The sequence below is a fragment of the Pituophis catenifer genome, unplaced genomic scaffold (genome assembly GCF_029215685.1).
Source record: "Pituophis catenifer annectens isolate HBS135680 unplaced genomic scaffold, rPitCat1.0.hap2 SCAF_18, whole genome shotgun sequence".
Lineage (NCBI taxonomy): Eukaryota > Metazoa > Chordata > Lepidosauria > Squamata > Colubridae > Pituophis > Pituophis catenifer.
In genome coordinates this window covers 500,634-524,195 of record NW_027256898.1, presented here as the reverse complement: position 1 = coordinate 524,195, position 23,562 = coordinate 500,634, and the positions used below count along the sequence as shown (strand labels likewise).

The window sequence follows — 23,562 nt, the reverse complement described above, 5'->3', positions numbered from 1 at the left end:
CTACATGTTACATACATCTACGTTCCATCCTGGAGGAAAAGTGGGTTTTTACCCTCTCTAAAGATGGCCGTTCCTACCTCAACCCTGGCCTACTGTTTAAATTTCTTAGGAAACACAGCACTGAAGGCGGTGAAGGACCTAACTAACCCTAATCCTTAGGCGATTAAGAGATTAACTGGAATTAAAAAAAACTGAAAAAAGCTTCAGAGTTAAGGTGTTCCTACTAGGCTTGGAAAGGACGGTCAGTGAACGGTGCCCAAAAGAAAGATGGCGACGGTGCTCAAGGCGGGGATGAAGTCCCGTCGGGAAAGAAGGAGGTCCTGTTGCCCGGCAACGACGGAAGAGAGTGGGTGTTCCCCCGTTCTGCATTTCAATTGGGCAATTTTACCGGAAAGATGACGCCGCGGAAGGCGGAAGTGCTGGTGGGGAGCAGGTGGGCTTGGTGTGGTCGGGGTCCTGCGGCTTCTTCCATGCGAGCCCGACGGGTGAGTGGAGTGGGCAGTGGGCGGGGCCTCTCTAGCCGCGATTTGCATATGGATCTATGCAAATCAGGCGTGCAGAAACTGCGGGGTGGGGGGCGTATGTTAATTTATGCAAATATATGCTAATATTTTGGTAAATGCATGGTTAATCATAAGAATATTTTAGGGTAATTATGTATTAGAGATTTTATATAACGTGTGTATACATATATATGTATATATATATATATATTATACACATATTAAAATAATCCTTATTAGGCATGTTTATGTACACACGCACATGCTATAATTTAAAAATATAAATCAATAATTCTATTTATAATTTAAATTATAATATACTATAAAATCAATATATTAATATACATATTTATTATGATGTATTTCTGTGTACATTAGTAGCACCCTAAAAAGTCTTTTTCATATGTGACCGGCATAGGTGCAGTTGAAGATTTCTAATATTGCATGAATTAGTAGCCTAATGAGCATATGCTAATGTTGATGTAAATGCCTATTGATCTACATGAGCAATAGCGAGGCAGGCTTCCCCTTCCTGCATTTGGGGACCTCTGAAGGGCATCAGGCTGGTCTCCATTGGCTTCTAAGTCCGGTTCTGATTTGCTAGTCATCCCACCAGCAATTTAATAGCATGCCGAATGATAAAAGAGTTTGAAGGGACCTCGAAGGTCCTCCAGTCCAGCCCTCTGGTCAAGCAGGAGAGCCTATACCACTCTGGACCAAGTGGCTGTCCAGTCTCTCCTTGAAGACCTCCAATGATGAAGCACCCACAACTTCTCACCGAAAGGAAATTTCTCCTTATTTCTAGGGTCTTTGACGGACTTCCTTTCTCCTTCTCCTTCCGCAGGCTCCTTCGCGCAACGGGACCACCAGGCGTCCCTCAAAGAAGCCGAGATGTGAAAGGAAGCGCCTGGCCAAGCCTAAGACAGGACCTCGGGTGGGGCCGGCGGATGAAGCCCACTCGGGAGCATCCACCCTGGACCTGGAAGTGAGGCTGCAGAGCGAGGAGGAGGGGCCTTCAGAAGACCCCCAAGATGTAGCCGAGGAGAACATGGAACCCAGGAGGTCTGAGGTCTTCCAGACCCACCTGCCACAGGAGGTGGAGGAAGAGGAAGGAGAAGAAGAGACCGACACGGCTGGTGCGTCCTCCTCTTTGCAGATGGAGCCGGAGGAGACGTCCGGTCAAACTGGCGAACCGGACAACAGCATTTTCTTGAACGAGGACAGTAACCAGCCGCTGCCGATGGACCGGTTCTTCGGAAGCGTGGCGTTCACGCAGGTAAGGGTGGGGGCGGTTGGCCTTATGCAAGGCTGGCTGGGGCATTCTGGGAGTTGGAGTCCACAACGTTGGGGGGGGAGGGTAAGAGGGAAAAGAAGGCCCTTGTTTCTTTGGAGCAAACATGGCTGGCCAACTGAAGGACTCCAACAGTTCGTCCTCTTTAATTTGGGGGATCGAAGTCCATACAAATGAAAGGCTGCCACGTTGGCCCTGGAGGCCATCAACCGGGGTGTCTCTTTCTTCTAGGACCTCCCACCGGCCTCCTTCTCGCGGACCAACACCAGCAGACGGGAGTTCCGAAGGATGCATTTTATTGCCAAAGAGGAAGATGAGGAGAGTGGAGAAGAGGTGGTCTGAAGGCTGAAGACCAGGGATTCTCACGGAAGGTTGTTTGAAGGCCAGCGAGAACCAATCTTGGGTGAATTGTCCCTTTTTCCAGATGCAGTAAAGACTAAAAATGTTCCTTGCCGTTGTAGCACCTTCTAGAGTTTGTGTTCTTCAGAAAGAACCATCTTTGTGATGGTGATGGACGTTGGGCTACTCCCAAACCAAGGGGCCCATTTCTGGTGGAGTCCATGGGTCACAGTGCTCACTACGACCATGACGACAAAGCCTTGGACTTGAGGGAACGACAACCAAGCACCCAGAAGTTGTGGGTAGTCCATCACTGGAGGTCTTCAAAAAGAGATTGGACAGCCATTTGACCAAGATGGAATAAAGACTCCTGCTTGAGCAGTGGGTTGGATTAGCTGACCTCTGAAGTCCCTTCCAACTCTGTTAGTCTGTATGCTTCTTTCCCCAGGCGTATCATTTCTCTCTTTATCTAAAAGCTCGTTTTTTAACCATATTCCGAGTTTATTCAGAGCTGTTTTGAAGTTTGTAAAACCTGGCTAAGCTGTGGTCTGCACATTAAAACCTAGTTTATGCTCTTCTGTGAACAGAGATGTTGGAGGGGTTAAAAAAAACCAATGGCAGATGTGTGGGCCTTCCCAGTTTGGGCACATCTGCCCCTAACTGAATAAAAGGATCTATTTTAGAGTTCAAGAAGTGGCCTTTTTTTTTTTTTACAGATACAAATGTTCACAAGATTTTGCTGCCTGCTGCCTTAGATTACCACCACAATACTAAAGCTTTATTGCTAAAATTAAATAATCACGATGAACAAAAGGAACTGCTTTCATCCCTGAAGCAGAGTTGGGGCGCTTAGATCAGTAATGGCGAAGTAAAATTTATTATTTATATAATCCAGTTGGCAGACACTTAAATCCAGGAACAGGTCCAAAACTGCATGAAAACATGTCAGCACCTCCTGCCCATATTCTTCACAGCTGGAATGATAAGAGGAAGTTATCGCTTAAATCATGGTAGGATTCCTCCCGCAGCACCGTCTGTAACTTACTAAACCTGGTTACTGAACAAACCTAGTTTTTCTGGGCTCACATGACCCATCAGACCCTGCAGTGAAACAATTCCAGCTTGCCAGAGGATTTCCCGACATTTCCAAAGGTGGCTAACCAAGTTGCAGCCTTTAATGAATGGAAGAGGTGGAAAAAAAACAGCAACAATATTCACCAATTAATTTCTGTAATTTTTAAAAAATCTTGTTTTTTATTTTTAATCTTTTTTTAAAAAAAAATGGAATGGAGTTAAAAGCAATCATTTAAATAACAAAAATGGCTCCCTGGCCAGGCAAACTTGATTCGACAACTTTTGCAGTGGTTGTTAAGCAAACGGCACAGCCGTTAAGCGGATCCCTTCTTAGCTATGGGGTGGGGGTTTTTTTATCATCTTATTTTTAGGAAGTTTACCGTCGGTTTTTTGTTTCATTTTCGACAACTGAACCCGGGGGCTCAAGGCGCGGCTGCAAAGAGGCCTGCTCTTCCGGCCTGTCTTTCGTTTACGGTAGATTTTTGTTCGGTCGCAGCCGAAGTTGTGGACCGTTTTCTTGTGGCACACAATGTGCACCAGTTTCAAATTGTCTGTGGTGAACATGAGCCGGTAAAAATATTCCCAGTCAATTTCCTTCCCGTCGCAGCCTTTCACAGCCTCGACTAAGGTGGGCAGGACCTCCCGTTTCTTCTCAATTCTGGAACAGAAAGGAAGGTTACGTATTTTCAACATCCTTGATGTTAATCCAGGGCTGTTTGTAACATCTTGAGGACTAGCGCCGAATCGGTGCTGCATGAAGCCAGGAAAATTCCAACTAAAGGGGCTACAGAAATGGCTCGGCTGCTGTTGTTTTAAGAATGGAAGAGCAACAAGAAGTCATTCAGCCTCCTGATTCCTGTCCAACTAATTGCCTCTTTTAAGGTAGACTGAGCTGACACATGGAGTCCCTTCCCAGCCAAAGCAAAGCTATTCAACTTCCCTTCTAGAGTTAGTCTAGCCTCTTTTTTTTTTTAAGTTAAGTCTTCGCTACGTACTTATTTTCATGGTTTTTTCAATCAGTGGTTCTCAACCTGTGGTCCACGGACCCCCTGAGGGGCTGCGATGTCATCCCAGGGGGTCTGTGGATTTTGATCATGATGCTGCAACAGTCATAAGTGTGAAAAACAGTCGTAAGTCACTTTTTCCAGTGCTGTTGTAACTTGGGTCACTAAACGAACAATGGTTAAGTCCAGGGACTGTTGCAACTTTAAACTGCCGCTAAGCAAGCAGTCATAAATGGAAGACTACTAATGAACTGTCCAGAATTGCTGACAGGTGGCATCTACATTTAATAAATAATATTGATGTTTCTTTTGAAATTCTTCCACATCTCTACTCTACACACAACAGCCAGTTGTCCAGCTGGGTAGGTGGATCCAGGGAGCTTAAAATTCAAGGAATATTTTTGATTTACACACAACTGATCCATCACCAGGAGGGGCCAAATATAATGACCGAACAGGGTGGGCTTGTGTTCCAGGACTCACATGTGGTCGAGGTTCCACGTGCTGAACAGAATCCGGCTCTCTTTGTTCCCATAAGGGTTGATGGAGTGTCTCCAGGAGCAGTCTTCGGTGTCAAAAGGGCCCTGTAGACAAGGGGGACACAAAGCTGGATACAGGGAGTCCTCAACTTACAACAATTCGTTTAGTGACCATTCGAAGTACCGATGGCACTTCGAAAAGGGACTTAGGACCATTTGAATGAATTGTTGTAATTTGAGAACTGTAGGCTTTATTTTGGCATTGTCGCTATAGGTTGGAAGAGTTTGCCTTTCTGTAAAGCCAGCGTGAGCAACCCTGTGCCTATGGGCAGCAGCCTGAAAGACTCTCCCTCTCCCCTGCAATGCCTGACCAAAGGTTCAACTTCAGAAAGCATAGAACCAGTCAATGCCACTCGAAAAAGAAAATAAAAATGCTTAATGCCTTTGCTTTTATCTGTTTGCTTTGATTTTCTTACAACTTACTTGGCAAGAGAACCAGCCTTCCGGTGTGCAGAGGCGGTCCTTGGTCTCTTCCTTCCGGTCAAAATAAAAACCATTATATTTCTCCAACTTCAGTTTCTCCAGCATGGCTTCAGCGATCCCTCTGAATTTCATTTGGAGGGCGGGAGGGACGGCAGAAATGTAAGCCCCAACCTTTGGAGGGAGAAACGCAAGCTTTAAATATCTTATTTAAAAATATTATTTAAAGATAATTGAGCTTGTCAGTCCGCTCCCAAAAGCAAACTTCATGGTGTTTTTTTACAAACCAAGCTGAAACCTGAATGCTAGTTCAAACCCCGAATACGAATGGTGAAAGCAAACCAAACTATGAAATAGGATGGCAAAAATGCAGGGAATGATGGAGGCTGCCTTGCCCATAACATAAAAGAAAAAAAATCCCAAAGCATCTTAAAAAGATTCGTGTCTATATTATCAGGTAGCCTTTGTGAGTTGCAGTCCGCAAAAAATACACCCATTTCCATATAATTAAGAGCACAATATGGAAAGTTAGAATTACGAATGTTAAAGATATTTAGTGCAGTGGGTGTATCAAACTGCTTCACTTCGAATTTTAAGCCTTTCTTTTTTGATTTAATAAACGAGATAGTAATTCGCCACAAAGTAATCATGCAAAAATAAGCAACTCGTTTGACTGTTAAGTGCTAATTGGTTCACTCATCGAGGAAAGAGCTAATCAATCATTTGCTGAATGCCTAATCATCATAAACAATCATTGAGTAGTATGGTAGGTATGGTGAAAGCAGACTTTGTTTCCAAAAATCTAAGGTCAAAATAAAGACTGGGTAGGGAGTTTTGCAAGCCACATTACCTCTTTCATGTATCCACGGATTCTGCTCTCACAACTATGGCGCATATAACTGGACTTGGTCTTAAACCGAGATTCAACCCCTAAGAATGGTGGGAAATGAATGCCATCAGTCCTCTGCTTTCCCCAAAAAGATTCTTGGAGCCACATTCCAAACCTAAGTGAGATTGTCAAGTTTCTAGTCCTTAAGGCTGCGTTTCCCAAAACTCTCGACATCCTGAGCATTTTCACCCACAGACCAAACGCCAGGCAGATGCACGAAGGCATAAGCTGAGAACTGACCTTCAAACCACATCTCGTCTTCCTTTCTGCTTTCTGCAGAAATATTTTCGTTGAGGTTCTGAATCAGGTCAGACAGCAGTTTGCACCTCTTAGGAGCCTCCTCACCTGACAGGAGCCCCCGAGCTGCGTGGACCACGCCAGAGGAACAGCTGGAGAAAGCGCTCAGGAAGCGCTCGATCTCGCTGACGTCTGCCAGGAGAAAAAGATGAGAAAACCAAGGATTATCCATTCTGGCAGATGATTAGCTTTAATGGCAATCTCTCTCTGTGTGTGTGTGTGTGTGTGTGTGTGTGTGTGTGTGTGTGTATATATATCAGTGGTGGGTTGCCCCTGGTTCAGACCGGTTCTATAGAACCAGTAGTAAAACCGGTGGGAGGCTCCGATGTCATCAGGATGCTTCTGAGCATGCACAGAAGAGCATGCACGAGCAAAGCAAGCACACACGCTTGGGGATATGTTGGGCGTGTATGTTGTGTCTGGGTATGTTGTGTGTATTGTGTGTATGTTGTGTGTATTGTGTGTATGTTGTGTGTATGTTGTGTGTATTGTGTGTATTGTGTGTATGTTGTGTGTATTGTGTGTATGTTGTGTGTATTGTGTGTGTATTGTGTGTATGTTGTGTGTATTGTGTGTATGTTGTGTGTATTGTGTGTATGTTGTGTGTATGTTGTGTGTGTGTGTTGTGTCCCCACCACTTACATCCCTTCCATTCCTCCCCGGGCCGCAGCAGGATGAGCTCGGCGTCCTCGGGCAGGGCACGGAAGGCCTCCTCGCTGACTTGGGCGCCGTCCTCGTAGCAGCCCAGCCAGCAGCCTTCGACCAAGGGCGGCTGTGGGGAAGCGGAAAAGCCCGTCAAAGGGAAAAACCCTTAAGACTCCCACAGAGACGCGCCGCTCGCTCGCTCGGCCACCCTCCCCGCCCGCCCACCTCCAGCAGGGAGGCCTTCCGCAGCAGCTCCGCGAGGCTCCCGGCCGCCAGCCCGTATTTGCGCCCTCCGGGCCCCGCTCGCACTTTGAAGGCCTTGGCCGCCATTGCGCCGGAAACCGCGCCCGGCCGCTTCTGCGCCCTGATTGGCCCGCCGCGTAGCGAATCCGTGGTCGGGTCGCAACAGCGCACGCGCGGAAGGACCCGTTGCGAGCGTCCCATTCGCTCGTTCGCCGGTCCTTCCCCTCCCGCCCCGCCGGCCGCCACTGTGCCGCCGCGCTCGCGCCTGCGCAGTCGCGTCGCAGCGGTTGCTAGGGGAACAGAGGCCCTAGTGATGGAGCCGGAATAAAGTAGGAGGCGAGGGGGGCGAGAGGGGCTCCCCTTCTCTTAGGCTTCCCTCCCCAACCGTGGGAGCTGGGGAGGGGTTCCCTTGGGGAAGGGGGGAAAGGGGCGGGGCCTCTCCCGAGTGCGGGGGCCGGAGGAACTGCCCGCGACTAGATGGGGGCAGCGGGGAGGGGGGCTAATACAGCGATATGGGGGGCTGCGTTACTAACATTGGGATTTATGGCTTTTCTTAACCGGGATGGGGGAGGGAAGCAAAGGCGGACCCGAGAGGAGCCAGTCAAGGTGATCTGTGCCCCCCTCCCCGTTTTGTTCCCCCCCTCCCCGCAGTCGTCTTCATGGTGGTGGTGGACGCGCGAGCAGAAGAGGCCGCCCCCGCCTGCCACGACGGACGGATCGGCTCCAGGTGGGCTGTGGGGGTGGGGAGGGGGACGACATGCATGCAAGCCCAGAACATGCAAAACATGTCAATTTAATGCATGCAAAACATGCCAATCCAACCTATGCAAAGCATGGGCATGCAAACACAGCACATGCAAAAGTCATGCCATTCCAGGGCATGCAAAACACAGGTGGAGGCAAGCCCAGTACATGCAAAGCATGCCATTCCAACGCATGCAAAACATTTGTGCAGGCTAACACTGTACAAGCACAATTTGTTCAATTTCTGTAGCTACCCCAGAGTCACTTTTTGAGAGGGACAGCTACGGAAATCAAACAAATATTTTCCCCCCTTTTTTACTATCTTGTAGTTATAATTCAGGGTAGACTTAGAGCAGCTGAATGGAGCTGAGCGTTTACTGGCCAGATGCCCTTCCTGATGCCTACAGCAGATAGTTGGCAGCAGGTATTTTCTTTTTGTGCCCAGAGAGAGAAACATCTGCCGCCGCCAAAGTCTCAGCCTTCACGAGTGGGAGGCGGGAGTCTTCACTAGGCCACCACGCCGTTCAAATAAATAAAACATGCCAATCCAATATATGTAAAAAACGTGTGTGCAAACGCTACATGCAAAACAAGCCAATCCAGTTCATGCAAAACACATGTGCATGCAGACCCAATACATGCAAAACATGCCAATAATTTATATTTTCAAAGCACCTCTGGGTGACTCACAATAATATGCAAATTCATTGGGTGCAAATATAAGAAATGCAGATAGGTGTGCCCAGATCCAAGGCCCCAAATGTGTGAAGGGCCCTGTCTTCTGTTTGCTTTTATTTTTACTTATCGTGGCTTGTTTCCCACAGCTGCTAATTGAGTTGGGCAGTTGTATAAACAGATTGAATAAAATCAATAAACAAAAGACAGCAAATGCGAATGTTTTGAGATGGACCTTTGACTAACTTTCAAAGTTGCTTGCGTTCAGAGCGCAAAGTTAAAACGCCATGATCTTTGATGGTGAGAAACCTCTCCTTTGGTAAAAAGCTGTCTGCTCTTTCTTCCCAGTTAGCACAAGAGGGCAGGATGCCACACAAGATTGGGTTTATAGTTATAAGTTCATCTGGACATGAGGACGGCTTCAGTGCCAAGGAACTGATGGTTCACGCGCCAACGGTCAACGGATGGAGGTCACCAAGGTCAGGCCCTAAGAAATTCTAGATATTTCATGTGTTCTTGGGGGCATCTTGCAAGAATCCAGAAAATTTTCTTTGATTTAAATAAATTGAACAACTAAATAAATTTATATACAGCCCCTCTGCTTTCCACAGTTCAAAAAAAGGTTCTCCCCCCCCTCAAAAAAATGGACAATAAAGCAACTAGAAAAAATTACAATTTCTCAGTCAGAGAACTTTTTAAAAACTGAGTAGCGTGTCTTTCATCCCCACCATTAGGAGATCAGAATTTTAAAAAGGTGATAATTCAAGCCCAGGATTGTAAAGCAGTCAGCCAAGAAAGTTTCCTCATAAATCATAAATTTCATGCATTTACGTTTAGCTTTCTAGGTTTTTAGAGTCCTATGGCTACAGTATTTTATGTAGTGTTAAATTTATCCGCATTGAATTAGGTATATTCAGATAGCTTAGGTTTATAGAGACGTGGGGGTTTCTGACATTTTATTTTCCTTGCTTTTTTTCCTTCTCTCCCTTTCTCCTTCCTTTTCTCTCCTTTCTTCTCTCCCTTTTCTCTCTTTTCCTTCCTTCCTTCGTTCCTTCCCCCTGGTCACTAAGTGTAATAAAATATTCCCTCCATTTCAACCTTGGCATGAGAAATCAAAGACCTTCCTTTTTCTTTATTTTCAGACTCTGCCAGTATCCCCAAGAAATAGTCCTCCAGATGGTGGAAAGGTGCAGAATTCGAAAGCTGCAGCTCCTGGCTCACCAATATATGATCTCCAGCAAAATTGAGTTCTACATCAGCGAAAACTTGCCCGATTATTTTGCGCCCTATAAAACAGAGCAATTCCAAAGATTGGGGTGAGCTTTCTCTTCCCTGACGTGTGTCGGTTTTTCTGCCTGAGTCCCTCAGAGGGTCACCCAGCAGAAGTGGGTTGTCAGTGGGCACATGGGATTTGCCCAGCTGATTCCGGATCAGACCGACTGTAAAAGCAAGGCACAATTCCAGATAAGCAGCCACAGTTCCTAAAAGACTTGTTTGTGAATGCTGGCTGACCCTTTGCTTATTCTCCTTTCCTTAGGAATTTGAGAGAATTTGTGGATAGTTTAGGATTTCAAGCCAATAATTTGAAATTTGGGGTGTGTCTGAAAAAGACGGAGGCCCATCCAACACACGCATACAAACCTATTGGCAGCTCACTAATTCATTCCAGGCATCCTTTTCTTAGAACATAAAATGTTGAGCATCCATCAGCGTCAAAGGGTTCATAATACTTGTCAAATATAATCTGCATTAAATCTCTTTTTTTCCCTTCTTCTATAGTTATGTCTCCCTTTCCGATAATGAAAAGACCGGCTACAGAGCCCGGGAATTGAAATCGGTCTACGTGGATGCGGTTGGCCAATATCTAAAGTTGACTTTCCACAAAAACTACGCCAATCGGTACAACCTGTACAGCCAGGTAAAAACTGGGTCTCTCTAGATCAGTGTTTCCAAACCTTGGCAACTTTGAGATGTGTGGACTTCAACTCCCAGAATTCCCCAGCCAGCCATGCTTGTCCATCTCCTGCCTGCCAGAGCAGAGAGATTGCAGAGAAAGGGATTATAAGAGAGGACACTGGGGATACACATCAGAAAGAATGCATTGGTGCCAGGGAATTGGGAGTTAAAGTCCACATTTCTCAAAGTTGTCCAGGTTGTGAAACACTAATCCAGACACATTGCTATCATGGCGAAAGACTCATATTATATTGACTGTTTCCTAATATGATTTGATTGCTTATTTGTTCCCTATGACTATCATTAAGCGTTGTACCTTATGATTCTTGACAAATGTATCTTTTCTATTGTATACTCCGAGAGCGTATGCACCAAGACAAATCCCTTGTGTGTCCAATCAATTATTCTTGGCCAATAAAAAATTCTATTCTATTCTATTCTATTCTATTCTATTCTATTCTATTCTATTCTATTCTATTCTATTCATTCATGGCAATAGTTATCCAATGTGTTTGGAAGCACTAACTGAAGGGAAGACAGAATAAAAATCATCAAAGTTGATGGTAATATTCTGACTTTGAATGGCCAAAGAGATCCTGTTTATAGGGTCCACAACCTTGCCTGGAAAAAAAAATAGAAATTATTAAGTTTCTTATTAATAAAAATAATTAATATAGAATGTAAAGGTTGACTTTCCTACGCAGATAGTTTAAAGACAGAGTGATTGGGAAGTAGTTAGTTGACCCTGTCGAAAGGCCTTTGAACCTCAGCTCCCTTTTTCTACCTCTTGTTTCTCCAGGTTGCTCTTGTGGCAATAAACATCATTGGGGAGCCTGCAGATCTGAGCCATGAAAACAGCCAGGTGCGTCTGGGGAATTTTGAGGGAGGGAAAGCAAAAGGCAAAGAATCCCTTTCTTGTTTACTCCCCATTAAACAAAGATTTGCAACTGTCGTAAGTTATCACTGTGAAAGGCAGACTCACTACAGTCGTAACTCAAGAGGTAGCAGTGTGCAGGTAGTCCTTGATACAGGTGTACAGATATAGAGGCCATAACTCAAGGACCACCTGTGTACTTGTATATAGGTAGTCCTCATCTTACGACCACAATTGAGCCCAAAATTTCTGCTGCTGAGCGAGATAGCCCTCAAGCCCCGTTTTTCGACCTTTCTTGTTAAGTGAATCACTGCAGTTGTTAAGTTAGCAAATCGTCGTTAAGTGAATCTGGCTTCCCCATTGACTTCGTTGGTCAGAAGGTCGCAAAAGGAGATCACGTGACACACACACACACACACACACACACACACACACACCCGGGCGCTGCGACCGTCATAAATATGAGTCATTTGCCAAATGTCTGAATGTTGATCATGTGACCCTGGGGACGCCGCCACGGTCGTAAGTGTGAAAATGATCATAAATCACTTTTCAGTGTCGTCGTAACTTCAAAGGGTCAGTAAACGAACTGTTGTAAGTCGAGGACTGCCTGTATTTTGGAGTTGCTGTCATTCGCCCACACTGTGCCCATTCTAGTCAAAAGTTCTTTGTTGTGGTTTTGTTATCTAGTCTGCCAAGGAGAAGCTGATCGACCATTACCTAGGGAGCAATTCGGATGACTCGGCCCTTGAGGGGAGCTACCCTGGGTGAGGACGGCCTAACGGGGAAGCCTCTCCGTGCCCGTTTTCCTTCCCTCCCTACCCACACCCGTCTGCCCACCGTGGGCACGTGGCACCATCCCAAGCTGCCATTCTTCCCTTCATTCCAGGAAGGCCGACGCCATTTCTCCCCTGGACGATCTGGCTTTTGACATGTACCAGGATCCGGAAGTGGCCCAGATCATTCGCAAGTTGGACGAGAAGAAGCACGAAGCGGTGCACCTGGAACACTACGATCACGCCAAGAAGCTCAAGCAGGCCATCGCAGATCTGCAGAAGGTAGTGGCGGCCAAGCGGGGAGGGGAAGGGTCCTGGTGGGAGACGTGGAAAGGGACTCCGCTGCCTTGAGGTCCTTCCTTTCTCGTTCTCTTCAACATCTGAAATGTGTGAAGGCTTTTTTTTCCCTTCTGGGTGTTGAATATCAAAAGCTCTGCTTGTTGGATTGGGGTAACTCGGTTTCTTAAACCAGTCGTGGTTTAGTTTCTCATGGCTTTGAATGTAGACTTGATGAAAGGCCAAAGAAGCGATGCCCAATTCATTCATTCATTTAATTATCCATCGGACATTCAGGCACCCATTCGCTCTGTTCCCTCTATTGTGACCGACTGCCCCCACGCCGGGCTCATATTTCAGGTCGGGGAGCGGCTGGGACGCTACGAGGTGGAGAAACGGTGCGCCGTCAAGAGGGAGGACTACGACTTGGCCAAGCAGAAAAAGCAGCAGATGGAGGACTATCGTCTCAAGGTCTATCAGCAGTTGGAGCTTCATAATCTCTTGGACCCAGAGCTCGCGGTAAGTGGGGCATCCCCAGGAAGGAATCCCTAGGCACCTCTGGAAGACAGCTGTTTGGGATCCTGGGGAATCCCCACCCACTTAAAAAAAACCCACCCCCATTAAAAACTGTTCTCTCTCAAGACTGATCAGGAGTTGGGATTTATAGGATTTTGATGATCCATGGTTACTTTAGATCAAGTTTGGCCACTTGAAGATGTGTAGACTTCAACTCCCAGAACCTATTAGAATAATTTAGGTGACAGGGAGATATGCACTGGGGCCCCACCATATGCCACAGTAATGTGGTAACCAGAGTTTCTCAACCTTGGCAATGTGAAGATGTGTGGACTTCAACCCCCAATTCTAATGCATTCCTTTTGGTGTGTATCCCCATTATAGTTTGCTTACTCTCTTCTAATCCCTTTCTCTGCAATTCTCTAGAGAGAAATAAACCATCAGAGTCTTTGCATTCAGCTTGTCTCTTCCTTGGGTTTTCTGAAAAGCAGAAGGAACGAATGAATGAATGGTTGGATGAATTTCTCTCATTCACTCAGATCCGGCGACTACCTGACTTGCCACTCGACCCCGTGGCTCAGCCCACCACGACCCTCCAGCAGAAGAAGCCCCTGCCGTCTCCCTGGCGAGAGAAAGCCGAGCCAGAGAGTCCTGCCTCGTTGCCCCCCGAGAAGCCCCCTGAAGTCCCCTCGCCTGAGCCGGCCCCCCCTCGGGTCTTCTCTCCCCCGCTGGCCCAGGCAGCTCCCATTGCTGCAGAAGCTTTCCCCAAGATCAATGTAAGTTTGGGTCGACTCTTTCCTGCTTCTTTTGTCCTCTTTTTTCCAATCAAGGAGGTTGGGTGGTGGGGACAAGAACAAGGCTGGACTTCCATTCTGTAGAAGAGACCCAAGTCCCAAGACTTGGGGCTGAGCAGAGATGGAAGGTCTGATTTTTCTTGAATATTTCCTTCCTTCCTGCCATCCTTCTTTCTAGTCCCTCCTTCCTTCATTCTTCTTTCTCTTTCCTTTTTTCTTCTGCTCTTTTCCTTCTTCCTTTCTCTTTTTCTCCTTCCTTTCTTCCCTCTTCTCTCTCTTTCCTCTCCTTCCTTTCCTTACCGAGTTCTTGTGGGAGAACTTTTTCCACAAATATCTCCTGCCCTTCACGTCTCCGGCCCTTGACACAAACCTTCCCTCCCATTCTTGCTCTGTGTAAAAGATCACTTCCCCCTTGGCTTCCTCGAGAGTGCTGATGGGGGGATTCTGGGAGCCACACCGAGGAGGGACGTCATCCGGCCACCCACCGTTGAGCCCGCATGGCCCTTCCCTTCCAGGTCGAGTTCTTACCTTACGACGAGCGGCCCCTCCCGGCCATCCGCAAGCAGCAGGAGGAAGGTTTCTCCTTGCTGGAGCCCGAGATGAATGAGGAAGAGCCCGGAGACACGCCCAGGAGCGGGGTGGTTGGCGATCCGGAGCCTCTGACGGAGAAGGCCCTGCGGGAGGCCAGCGCCTCCATAGACGTCTTCGGGGAAACTCTGGTAAAGAGGGGGGGCAGGGCCAGTGGTGGGTTTCAATTTTTTTTACTACCGGTTCTGTGGGTGTGGCTTGGTGGGCGTGGCTTGGGCATGGCTAGGGAAGGATACTGCAAAATCCCCATTTCCTTCTGATCAGCTGGAGATCGGGAAGCAGAGAATGGATGGGGGTGGGGCCAGTCAGAGGTGGTATTTACCGGTTCTCCAAACGACTCAAAATTTCCACTACCGGTTCTCCAGAACTGGTCAGAACCTGCTGAACCCCACCTCTGGTCAGAACCAAGGGGCCTCTTGAGCTCCCCGACTTCCGGATGAGAGGGAGAGAGACCGGACAGGATGACCCAGGGGCACCCCCAGGAGCCAGTCGGGGGACAAATTTCAAGAGAAGATGGCAGGGAGCCATGCACAAGAGCAGGGAGAGGAGGGGATCACATGATCCTGGGGACGTTGCGTCCGTCCTGAACCAGTTGCCAAGGGTCCGAATTCCAATCACGCGACCCTGGGGAGGCTGCAGCAGTTGTAAGTGTGCAGTGCGGTCCTAACTCACAGTTTCAGGGCCCTTGTAACTGAACAGTCACTGAACAAATGGTCGTAAGTTGAGGACTACCTATAGAAGTGAGGGAAGGAACTTGCCCCCATGAGCCATTCTCGACCAGCTATCAACTTCGGTGGAGTTGCTGCTCTCCAGCCACGTCCCTCACCTTCCTTCCTTCCTGCCTGCCTTGCTTTCCCCAGGTGGCCGGTGCCTATTCCAAAACCTGGTCGTATCGCGAGGACTCATTGCTGGCCATCTATAAGAAAATGACGGAGGCTCCCACCAGCATGCCGAAGGAGGAGCTCAAGAACATGCTCCGGGGGGCCATCTTTCTCGTCGTGAGGGCCATCAAAGATATCGTCTCTTCGGTGAGTTAAGGTGAAAACTGGAAGGTAGGGAGGGTCAGCTGTTTATCCCACCGCCCTGGCTCCCCAAAGCTCTGCCCCATCCCCTGGCCTCCTTCTGTTCTGACCAAGGCTTCCTCAGGCAGTAACAATCACACGCTTAGTCCCAAAAACCTTCTTTTTATTTCAACGGCTGCGAATTATGTTCATTCACAGCTCGTAATGAGTCCCAGGCAGTTTGTGAATAGTCCAACAGAAGCCTGCCACCGACTTTCAGGATAAGGCTGATAAGCACCCACCTTTATCTCCCTTAAAACACTGCCAAAGGCCTAATTGGCAATTAGCTTTGCAAGGCCAAACAGAGCACAAAGTCAAAACAGAGCTTCAGAGTTCAAACGGACCAGAACGAACCAAGTTGCTTCCTGCAAAGGCTCATGTCCCTTTGCTCCTCCTTTATTTCTTACGTGAGGGGCCGATCATCTCCAAGCCTTACTCCCGAGTCGCCCCTTTTGTCTTAACTGTTCTTGCCTTCTGGCAGCTCTGCGCATGCGCGCACTGGGAACAGGCTCCCCTGTTCTTCTGCCTCGCTGACGTCAGACTCTGGAGGCTCCGGAGTCAGCACATCACTCACAGACGGCCCTGGCCCCCTCTCTGCCTCCGATGCAGAGCCCTCGTCCAAGCCTTCCCCAGACTTCCTTCCCAGCCTCCTCACTGTCCGACTCCGCAAGCCTCTGTCGAATCACAACACCTGCGCCCTGCTTCCAGCTGACACAAAAGAAAAGCAGGTACTTGAGGTGCCTTAAAAACCTGAAGTTGACTCACCTGGATGGTTGTGTGTTGCTGCTTCCTTTGTTTCAGGTCTTCCATGCCTCCTTGAAGCTCCTGAAAATGAGCATCACGCAGTACATCCCCAAGCATAAACTGGGCAAGCAGGAGACCATCTTCTGCGTGGAACGGAGTTTTCCCAACCTCCTCTCCCGCACAGGGGACTCCTCGGCCCGCCTCCGGATGGCCACTGCCAACTTCATCCAGGTCAGTCTGCCTGCAGGGAAACTATGTTGGATGACGATTCTGCAGTCCGTTAGCTGACCTTCCATCCACCAAGGCAGCTAGAGGCTTGGTCCTTTATGGTGATTTCAAATGGGGTTTAAAAATTCGCCATTTTTCTTTTTAACATTCTTGTCTAGTTTGGTTTCTCTCTCTCTCTCTCTCTCTCTCTCTCTCTCTCTCTCTCTCTCTCTCTCTCTCTCTCTCTCTCTCTCTCTGTTAATTTTTTTTTCTGTTGGATTTTGTATTTGGATCTTCTGAATAATTTTTTTTTAAATGAAAAATGAAATTAATTTCAATGCGGTTTCATACATTTATGATTTCATTTGAATGTTGTAAGACACCTAGAGTCGCCTTGTATATAATAAATAAAGAAGTCCTTCGAACGGTCACTAAACAAATGGTTGTAAGTCGAGGACTACCTATACATCCTAAATAAATCTTTTTATGCTGACAATCGAGCCTCGTAGTTCAGGAAAACCTGGCTTGCCCCCCCCCCCCCCCCGACCAGTAACCCACCCTGCCTTTTTGCAGGAGATGGCCCTTTGCAACGAAGTGAAGCCTCTGCAGATCATCCCTACCCACCTGGTGCAGCCCCTGAGGTCCAACTGCCCCACGCACCTCGCCATGAGCCAGGTGGAGCTGGTGGAACGCTTGCTGAAACACCTGGGCACCGAAAACTCCGGCTTCACCGTCGATAACGTCATGCGAGTAAGAACTCTGGGTCCCTATAGCCTCCTACAGTTTATTCCGAGATTTGAGCCAGATAACAGGACTTTTCTTGTCAAATGTAACACGGGCCTTTCTATTTTCATTCTTTCTATCCCATCACAACCAAATCTCTCTTTCTTTGGACACTTAACAACCGGTGTTTCTCCACCTTGGCAGCTTGAAGATGTGTGGGCTTCGACTCCCAGAATTCCCCAGCCAGCCAGCCAACATAGTCATTTTTTTTTTCTCCCATCCCCTGGAGAGGAGAGATTGCAGAGAAAGGGACTATAAGAGAGTAATCCAGCCACAATGGGGATTACGCATCAAAAGAAATGCATTAGAATTGGGTGTTGAAACCCACACATCTTCAAGTTGCCACGATTGAGAAACTTTTGATTACCAGATCACTGTGGTGTATCTTGAGATCCCCCCGGCCATTTTTTTTTCTTGTCGCTCCAGATCCTAAACGATTATGCTTAGATGCTCACATTTGAGCCTGATCGGAAAGCTTTTCCCTCTCAGTTTGCGACAGGAGCTCTGGAGCACCGCGTTTTCGAGGTGCGGGAAACGGCTCTCCGGATCATCTTGGACATGTATCGGCAGCACCGAGACAACATCCTGGATTATCTCCCCCCTGACGACGCCAACACCCGCAAGAACGTGCTGTACAAGACCTTGTTCGATGGCTTCGCTAAAATCGACGGGCGACTCACGGAGGCCGAGCTGAAAGTAAGGGAGGAGCCTTCGTAAGGATTTTGCCCTTTTTAAGGGGTGAAAAGCCCTGGCCTGGTTCTTAGAAATCCAAGTGGGTGGCTCACGCAGTGGGCGTGTCTTGAGTTAGCTTCACCTAGCCCAAGTTTGCTAGAAAGGGAGTGGAGGAAGAGGAAGAGGAAGAGGCAGTGGGGTCCTTGGTACTCTCTGAGCTTGGTGGCTTTCCTATAGGCGTTTCGTGACCCAGCTAGGTGACGTCATCAGTGCTAGAAGGAAGTGGGGGTTGCAGGGAGGAGGAGGAGGAGTGATGCCGGCTCGGGGCTCCATGGCTGTCAGCTGGTTGTCTCCCCAGGCCCAGAAGAAGGCGGCCACTGAGGAAGCGGAGAAGGAGAAGAAAGACGAGATCAAAGCCTTACAGGGCCAAGTGGCAGCCCTAAAGGAGATGCAGGCAGAGGCCCAAGCCGACAAGGTATCCCAGGGGTTCCAAAGATCGTCCCGCTGGCCAGCCTGGGTCTCACCAGATGTGGCCCTCCAGCACATCTGTGGGCTGTCAGCCGGAGAAGGGCCGCTCCGGCCTCCTGCTCTTACTCAGGGGAGCCCCAAATTGTCAGCTGCCATGCAGGTTTCGGGGGTACCCGATGAGACACACACACACACACACACCCTTTTTTTTTTGGTCTTGTTAAGTAAACTTGTCTCTCCACAAAGAGCCAGCGTTTCTGTTTCTTCTGACTTCCTTAATTTCTCTTTAGGAAAAAGACCGCGATTTCCAGAAATCAAAAAATCAAGGTACTGCTTTTTTTTTTTTTTTAATGCTTTTGTAAAGCATCTGAGGAGCGTTTGCTATGACTAAATTCAGGTACTTGGCAAGTGGTCGATGCTTACGGAACCCTTCTCTCTCTTCTCTTTCTCTTCCAAGCTGAAACGTCCAAGAAGGCTGCCCAGCCCGTCCCGGCAGATACTCTCGATGACCATTCGTCGGTCACGAACTACCTGGACAAGTAAGTAGCTGGTGGTTCCTTCCTCCTTCCTTCCTCCCTCCCTTCCTTCCTTCCCTCCCTCCCTCCCTCCTTCCCTTTCTCCTTCTTTCCTTTCCTTCTTTTTTCCCTCCTTCCCCCTTTCTCCTTCCTTCTTTCCCTCCTTCCCTTTCTTCTTTTTTCCTTCCTTCCTTTCCTTCCTTTTTCCCTCCTTCCCCCTTTCTCTTTCCTTCCTTCCATCCTCCCTCCCTCCCTCCTTGTCAGGCATAAAGAATTAGGACCACACATTAATCTCCAGTTAAGATACTTTATTGCTTCTGCACATACAGCACTAAGCTGACGCTAGATAAGAGTTAACAGAATTCAAGAGGGGTTCAGAGGATGCAGCTCCCGTGACTGAATTTGTGGTTTTTTTCCCCCTATTCTCCCTCCACGTCAGCCTGTGCATCTTTTGTGGGGAAAGGGACGACTCCTTCACCGAGGAAGGGCTGGACCTCCATTACTGGAAGCACTGCCCCATGCTGACCAGGTGTGACTTCTGCAAACAGGTGAGCCTTCCCTGAGCGGCTTCCCTCCTGGAGTTGGGGGTGCTCCGTCTCTGGAGGTTCCAGGAAAAGATTGGAAAGTCCAGGGTGGCCTACAGATTTTCAGCAGCCTCCCCTTGGTCACGTGATCCAAATTAAGACGCTTGGCAACTGACTCATAGTTATGACGGTCGCAGTGTCCCAGGGTCACGTGATCCCCTTTTGCGGACAAGCAAAGTCAATGGGGAAGCCGGATTCGCTTAACAACCGTGTTACTAACTTAACGACTGCAGGGATTCACTTAAGAACTGTGGCAAGAGGCAAAACTCAGCTAGCAACTGCTCTCGCTTAGCAGTGGAAATTTTGGGCTTGATTGTGGTCATAAGCCAAGGGCTACCTGTGAGGTCTCCTGCCTGTAAGGTCCCTTCCGACCCTGTGATTTTAAGGCCATTCTTTACGCCCTCCTCTTCACTGCCTTGTAACAGAATCACAGAGTTGGAAGGGACCTTGGAGGTCTTCTAGTCCAACCCCGTGCTCGAGCAGAGGAACCTAAACCATCCCAGTCCAATGGCTGTCCAGTCTCTTCTTCAAAACCTCCAATGATGGAGAACCCACAACTTCTGGAGGGAGGGAGGGAAGCCCCCTCACGGATCCGCTAGTCTGCCTTACTCATTTTGCAAAACAAAATACCAAACCTATTTGCAAACCGGTCTAGGAATTTGGGGAGAAGGAAGCCTGGTCAGTGAAGGCTAACGGAGACCTGGCCCCAAACAGTTGGGAAGGCAGGCCTGGCTCCTTTTGGGGGGACAGAGGGGTTTTCCTGCCAGCCTGGGAAGACACACACAGAAAGAAGACAGTTTGCCATCCTCTCAAGCCGAGGCTGCCTTCTCTTCCCTCCTGGGCAGGTGGTGGAAATCGCCAGCCTGACCGAGCACTTGCTGACGGAGTGTGAGAAAAAGGACAACTTTGCCAAGTGTTCTCGTTGTTGCGAGGCCCTGCCGAAGGACGAGCTGCCCCGGCATGTCAAGAGCAGATCTTGCAACCGTAAGTCCTTCGTTTATGCCCGTACACGACATCCTTTTGCATCCGGGACCCTCCCCTGTTGACGTTCTCCCTCTCTCCTCTCTCCAGCTGCCAAGCCTGAGAAAGTGGCCAACCGTTGCCCGTTATGCCACGACAATTTTACACCGGGCGAGGAGGTGAGAGCCGTGGGCATTAAGCGGAGGGTGTAGATGTTCAAATTAAGAGGGGGGGGGAAACAGGGGAAGGGTCCTCTTCTTGTCCTGGGCGACCAAGGACAATGCCTGACTTGCTTTAAGAGGGGAAGGTAGTGTGGGGACAATCCAGCACACGGGCAGAGCTACAATTCTCTATATTTCCACTTTCTATTTCTTTTTATATTTCTACCTTGCTTATATTTCTCAATTGATCAAAATTCAGGGGCTTGGCAACCGGCACTGGGGGGTTGTGAGCCCATCATCCGTTGCTCTTCCTCTCTCTTTTCATCGTTGCTGTAGAACCTCTGAACCTTTCTTTCGTCCTCTCTCTCCCCCACCTCTCCCCCACCCCACCCACTCTTCCCCCACCCCCACCCCCCCGCAGGCCTGGAAGGTGCACCTGATGGGCAAAGACGGCTGCCGCATGAACCCGAGGCGCACGCATTCCCTGAACAAGAGCCTGCCGACGCAGGCCGTCACCGGTAAAGACCCCTCTCGTGTTTCCCCCCCTCCCCCTCCTTCATAAACTGGGGTGCCCTTGTTCCTCCCCAGAAATCAGGGCTGCAAAACGAAAACAGCTGGCACTTCCGGCGGGGAATCCATGTCTTACAGTGCAAGCTTGCCCAGAGTTCCTGTATCAGAGAGATGGGAGAGCCTCGAAATTTAAATGATTAATAATAACCACACGATTCGCTTAACAACCAAAAGATTGTGGAATCCAGCCAGACTGCTTTCCTGTCCCAATTGAGGTTGTAAGCCAAGGACTGCCTGTAATTTCAGCTACACACACACACCACTGGTTGCAGACTCTGAAAGTTGGAAACAGCAGCCCCTCTCCCCTTCCCATCTCCTCCTCAAAAGCGGAGCTAAACTCACACATACACTCTTTTTTTCCTGTTTTCTTTTAATTTGCAGGCCGGGCTGGCGGAAGCGTCCTGAACCGGTCGGGGCCCCTGGGAACGAAGCTGCGGTCGCCCACGGTGGGGAGCAAAATCCCCACCCCTCGAGGAGGCTTGAATAAAAACACTGGCAGAACATATGCAAAGCGATGAGGCAGGTCCCTTCTTTACCTCCCAGGGGCCACGTTTGCCTTCTTTCGCTGCAGTAGGTCTTACGGTGATTGGGGGGGGAGCAGTGGCGGCCCCCCTGATTCTCTGCTAATCGCTCCCCCCACCCCCATTTACGACCGCTGCAGTTTGCTCTCTATGCAGAATCACAGAGTTGGAAGGGACCTTGGAGGTCTTCTAGTCCAGCCCCCTGCTCAAGGCAGGAGACCTTACAGCATCCCAGTCCAGTCTCCTCTTAAAAACCTCCAGTGATGGAGCAACCACAGCTGGGATAACCCAAGATTGCACCACTCAGATGGGTGGTGTATAAATTTAACGCATCTATAAATATTCCCTGGGAGAGGAACTAAAACCGAAGCACAAAATAGATTAGAAGTGACTATCTCTGGAAGATAGTTGAGTTGTCAGAATTGTTGCTTAACAGTAGGAACCATTAAAGGGCTTTTCAACACACTCGCACTCTTCCCTTGGAAGGCAGGCCAAACAAAGCCCTGGCCAAGGCCAAACTCCACTCCTGACCCCCAGCGTCCCGTTTTCCCCTTCACTCCGACTATAGCAAAATCTGGAAAAAAAATTTCCTTGCATGCTTGATTGCTAAGGCTGTGCGGTGAAATCCTCAAAAAGGAGGAGGGGAAAAACCCCGGCAGCTTTTTGGCTTCACTCTGGCTTTTTATGCCTCAAGGAGTGGAGTGGATGGAGTGAGTTACTTTTGATGCCCCAAAAGTCGTCAAAATGGAATTCACTTTGTTCAGGATTGCAGCCCCATTCAGAGAAAAGGGCAAAGGAATCAGTTAAAAAAAAAAAATCCCTTTGGAAATAAAGGAAAAGCTTATAAACAATTGAACAAGGGAAGTAGAAAACAGTCACAGAATTTACTTTTATTTATTTGTTTTTTTTAAAAAAATATCTTCTTGATCTTATGCTTCCAACCCTCAATTCAAAAAGACGGGCAGCTTTTTTTCCAAAACAAAATGCATCTCTTTTTTTAAACAAATTGATTTGCATCTCCTTTTGAGATGTCTTAACCAAGGGCTTCTGCACAGGTTTCTGAAATGCACCAGCATGCAGGAAAAAATAGGCTTTTCTGACGAAGAGCCAAGCCTCGTATCTGTATATCGTCCCCCCCCCCCCCATCGTCTCTTAATTTGCTCAGGAAAGGCAAGAACCTTAGCTTAAAAGGCTTACGAAAACAAACCAGGTTGCAGGAAATCAGCATTTTTCCTTTTTCTCTTTTTTTAAAGAGCAACCGCACTCCCTGGTTACCCCGGCCGAGCCCATTTGGTTTGGGCCGAGGGCCTCACCACATAGGCACGAATAACTTGAGCACTTTCTACTATGCAGTCCACCCCCCCTTGATACCTGTAGATGCACGAATGCACACCGTAGACACTTGCAAATGTGGTTTTTTTTTATTGTAATGTGTGTGTTTTTTTTATAAATGAAATTGTAGAGATGTTCAGATGCGTTTCAGTTCTGTAGAGCAGAAGGTGTAAGTGGGGGCTGAAGCGTGTTGGAGGGCCACCGTTGTGCAAACTCAACGCCACAGAGACAGGCTTTGAGGCTGTCGGCAGCCTGACGTGTGGATGTTGGCTGGGAATCCTGGGAGTTGGAGTCCACTCCTCCTAAAGCTGCCGAGATGCTTTAAGGCGGTGTTTCTCAACCCCGTCAGTCATCGCCTTAGGTTAGGAACACGGTTGTTAAGCGAATCTGGCTTCCCCATGTCAGAAAAGGGGATCACGTGACCCCAGGACATTGTGACCGTCATAAACGTGAATCACTTGCCACGGGTCTGAATTTTGATCACGTGACCGGGATGTTGCCATGTTTCAAAAGTGTGAAAAATGATCATAAGTCACTTTTT

The 23,562-nt window shown here is 48.3% G+C and overlaps 3 protein-coding genes across 3 annotated transcripts; 2 read left to right on the top strand and 1 right to left on the bottom strand.

The window, feature by feature from the left end:
- The first annotated feature begins 413 nt into the window (after positions 1–413).
- Positions 414–2,815, top strand: CUNH1orf174 (chromosome unknown C1orf174 homolog). Its single transcript, XM_070956372.1, has 3 exons — positions 414–485; positions 1,348–1,779; positions 2,026–2,815. Exons 1-3 carry the CDS (start codon positions 471–473, stop codon positions 2,134–2,136), a joined length of 558 nt encoding a protein of 185 aa, XP_070812473.1. The 5' UTR covers positions 414–470; the 3' UTR covers positions 2,137–2,815.
- Positions 2,816–3,358: 543 nt separating this feature from the next.
- Positions 3,359–7,331, bottom strand: DFFB (DNA fragmentation factor subunit beta). The gene is made up of 7 exons (XM_070956369.1): positions 7,227–7,331; positions 6,999–7,128; positions 6,300–6,488; positions 6,021–6,100; positions 5,174–5,344; positions 4,695–4,795; positions 3,359–3,865 (listed from the first exon to the last, which is right to left on the bottom strand). The coding sequence occupies exons 1-7, from the start codon at positions 7,329–7,331 to the stop codon at positions 3,538–3,540; spliced, it is 1,104 nt and encodes a 367-aa protein (XP_070812470.1). The 3' UTR covers positions 3,359–3,537.
- A 1,683-nt stretch (positions 7,332–9,014) lies between these two features.
- CEP104 (centrosomal protein 104) lies at positions 9,015–21,739 on the top strand. Its single transcript, XM_070956358.1, has 21 exons — positions 9,015–9,142; positions 9,806–9,979; positions 10,443–10,581; positions 11,419–11,481; positions 12,184–12,260; positions 12,383–12,551; positions 12,906–13,064; positions 13,601–13,837; positions 14,371–14,574; positions 15,304–15,471; positions 16,306–16,479; positions 17,029–17,205; positions 17,728–17,934; positions 18,269–18,385; positions 18,669–18,705; positions 18,836–18,917; positions 19,333–19,441; positions 20,323–20,461; positions 20,549–20,616; positions 21,020–21,116; positions 21,550–21,739. The coding sequence occupies exons 1-21, from the start codon at positions 9,030–9,032 to the stop codon at positions 21,684–21,686; spliced, it is 2,847 nt and encodes a 948-aa protein (XP_070812459.1). The 5' UTR covers positions 9,015–9,029; the 3' UTR covers positions 21,687–21,739.
- Positions 21,740–23,562: the final 1,823 nt, after the last annotated feature.

What these genes read in the sequence shown, in the direction of transcription:
- CEP104 (XM_070956358.1), top strand. Translation starts at nt 9,030, where the DNA reads ATGCCACACAAGATTGGGTTTATAGTTATAAGTTCATCTGGACATGAG. An exon ending in GAGCAATTCCAAAGATTGGG is followed by an intron (nt 9,980 to 10,442) that starts GTGAGCTTTCTC and finishes CTTCTTCTATAG; the next exon opens with TTATGTCTCCCTTTCCGATA. An exon ending in CAAGAGCAGATCTTGCAACC is followed by an intron (nt 20,462 to 20,548) that starts GTAAGTCCTTCG and finishes TCCTCTCTCCAG; the next exon opens with CTGCCAAGCCTGAGAAAGTG.
- DFFB (XM_070956369.1), bottom strand. Translation starts at nt 7,331, where the DNA reads ATGGCGGCCAAGGCCTTCAAAGTGCGAGCGGGGCCCGGAGGGCGCAAA. An exon ending in AGACGAGATGTGGTTTGAAG is followed by an intron (nt 6,101 to 6,299) that starts GTCAGTTCTCAG and finishes CACCATTCTTAG; the next exon opens with GGGTTGAATCTCGGTTTAAG. An exon ending in ACGTGGAACCTCGACCACAT is followed by an intron (nt 3,866 to 4,694) that starts GTGAGTCCTGGA and finishes TTTCTGTTCCAG; the next exon opens with AATTGAGAAGAAACGGGAGG.
- CUNH1orf174 (XM_070956372.1), top strand. An exon ending in GAAGCGTGGCGTTCACGCAG is followed by an intron (nt 1,780 to 2,025) that starts GTAAGGGTGGGG and finishes TCTTTCTTCTAG; the next exon opens with GACCTCCCACCGGCCTCCTT.